General features: G+C 37.8%; 1 protein-coding gene across 1 annotated transcript in view; it reads right to left on the bottom strand.

Moving 5' to 3' along the window:
• The window catches only part of LOC107715798 (E3 ubiquitin-protein ligase TRAIP-like), a 5,066-nt gene that overhangs the window by 818 nt on the left and 2,448 nt on the right, over window positions 1-1,800 (bottom strand). Inside the window, exons 10-14 of the mRNA XM_016522002.1 lie at window positions 1,711-1,800; window positions 1,081-1,169; window positions 838-993; window positions 713-752; window positions 488-595 (exon numbers count right to left, since the gene is read on the bottom strand). Of these exons, the coding sequence (XP_016377488.1) occupies window positions 488-595; window positions 713-752; window positions 838-993; window positions 1,081-1,169; window positions 1,711-1,800 (483 nt within the window). The remainder of the gene's footprint in view (window positions 1-487; window positions 596-712; window positions 753-837; window positions 994-1,080; window positions 1,170-1,710) is intronic.

Raw genomic sequence — 1,800 nt, 5'->3', positions numbered from 1 at the left:
GGGATTTGTTGCGCCGCGCTGCTCACGTCCGTAGACACGGTGTAACATTGGTTTTGCTTTGTTTCACAGAACTAATCGTTGCCTGGGTTGCGTACGTATATGTGGGGCGGAGCTATCAAAATAGGGGCAAGACCCTTTTGGGGTAGAGGCGTGTTTGTTTTGGTGATTTCAAATATCAACATTGGCTACCAGAAATCACTCACTCTGCCTTTAAGGCAAACTGCACAAAATGTTCAAAACTTTGGGGTCTAGATTTTTTTGTTGTGAAATGAATACTTCTATTCAGCAAGAATGCATTAAATTATTTAAAAGTGACAGTAAAGACATTTATTACTTATAATTGCAATTATATTGCAGCGACTGTGAGAATATTTAGAAACATATAAGAAAATCTTACTGCCCCTAAACTTTTAAATGGTAGTAAATGTGTGCATGAAAACCAAGAAGAGTTGATAATAAGTTGAAAAAAAATATAGAAGTCTCTCACAGTGCCAAATTTGCATGGGTCCAGCATGCTCCCAAATGCATTCTTCCTGAAGAGCAGCGAGTTCCTTAACATGGGCCCCACCATGACATCTTCTTTAACACGAGCGTTCTGAGAAAAAAAAAAACACACACACACACACACACACACACACATGCAAACATTACACCCTCCATCTAATCCAATGTCAGATTCTTCAACACCAAGACAGGCCGCTTAAACACATACACTATGTCCGAGCGCATTTTCCGTGTTTTTGAACGAGGACCTGTGGAAAAACAAAAACAAATGGATATCAATAGAAATAATATGAGCAGTGTGACTAAACTGTATTGTACGGATTAAAAACTCACGCTGAAGGGTCCAGACGCATCTTCTTAGATGGAACCTGAACGGGTTTCTTCTCAACCTGTTCAGGTGTGTTAATGTCGAAGGTCAGGTTGAGGTCAATTTCCTGAGAGTCTGTCATCGGACCACGACCAGGAGGCTTCAGCACCAGAGGAGCAGGGCTGGAAACACAAAAATCAACAATGTCTCTTTCGTCAGCTCTATTGAATAGCCAAAAGTTTTGCTCAAAATATAAACTGATTTCTGACCTTTCGAAGACCAGTCTGCTGATGGCTTCATTAGTGCGATTTGGAGTACTTAACGTCCGCTGAAGAATTTCCACCTTCTTCTTCAAGCTCTGTGGAACATGAGAAGTCAGATCAAGAGTTCAGAAACACAGCAGAGAATAAGTCAGTTTGTAAAAATTGCACCCCCTTGTGGCTGATTTGAATGGTATCTTGAAAATGAATTTTGATGCATTTTTACATAATTGTAGGATTTTTATGAAAGTTCTCAGTTTATCTTTCCCTTCAATTTCATTTGTGTACATATGTCATATTTAACCTAAAGGCAAGACACTACAGGTAACTTTAACTACTTGATATCACCAGACTTCCCCAGTTAATTACTCACAATACATTAAGACATTAAATTTTGCTTTACAAGTTCTGAAATTGTATGTTTAAAAATGCAAATTAGGTATTAACTAATAAAAATGCCCTGATTTGCATACAATGTAAGAAGAGAAATTTGAACACTGAAAATTCTTGTTTCATTTAGTTAACATACTAAAGATCCAAAATCCTTTCTGCAAAAACCTTTTTCAGTCAATGCATAGTTCAGAAAATACTGCACAAATAGATAAAGTGTAATAAAGTAGATCAAATAGAATTTCTAACAGTGATCTCTTTGTCTGCGTTGGACAGGTCTTTCTGAAGTGCCTTCATGTCCTCCTTTGTCCTGTTTGTCTCTGTAGTAGCTTTTTGCAA

This window comes from Sinocyclocheilus rhinocerous, unplaced genomic scaffold (assembly GCF_001515625.1).
Source record: "Sinocyclocheilus rhinocerous isolate Xijiao unplaced genomic scaffold, SAMN03320098_v1.1 scaffold899, whole genome shotgun sequence".
NCBI lineage: Eukaryota > Metazoa > Chordata > Actinopteri > Cypriniformes > Cyprinidae > Sinocyclocheilus > Sinocyclocheilus rhinocerous.
This window is presented reverse-complemented; position numbering and strand designations above follow the sequence as displayed.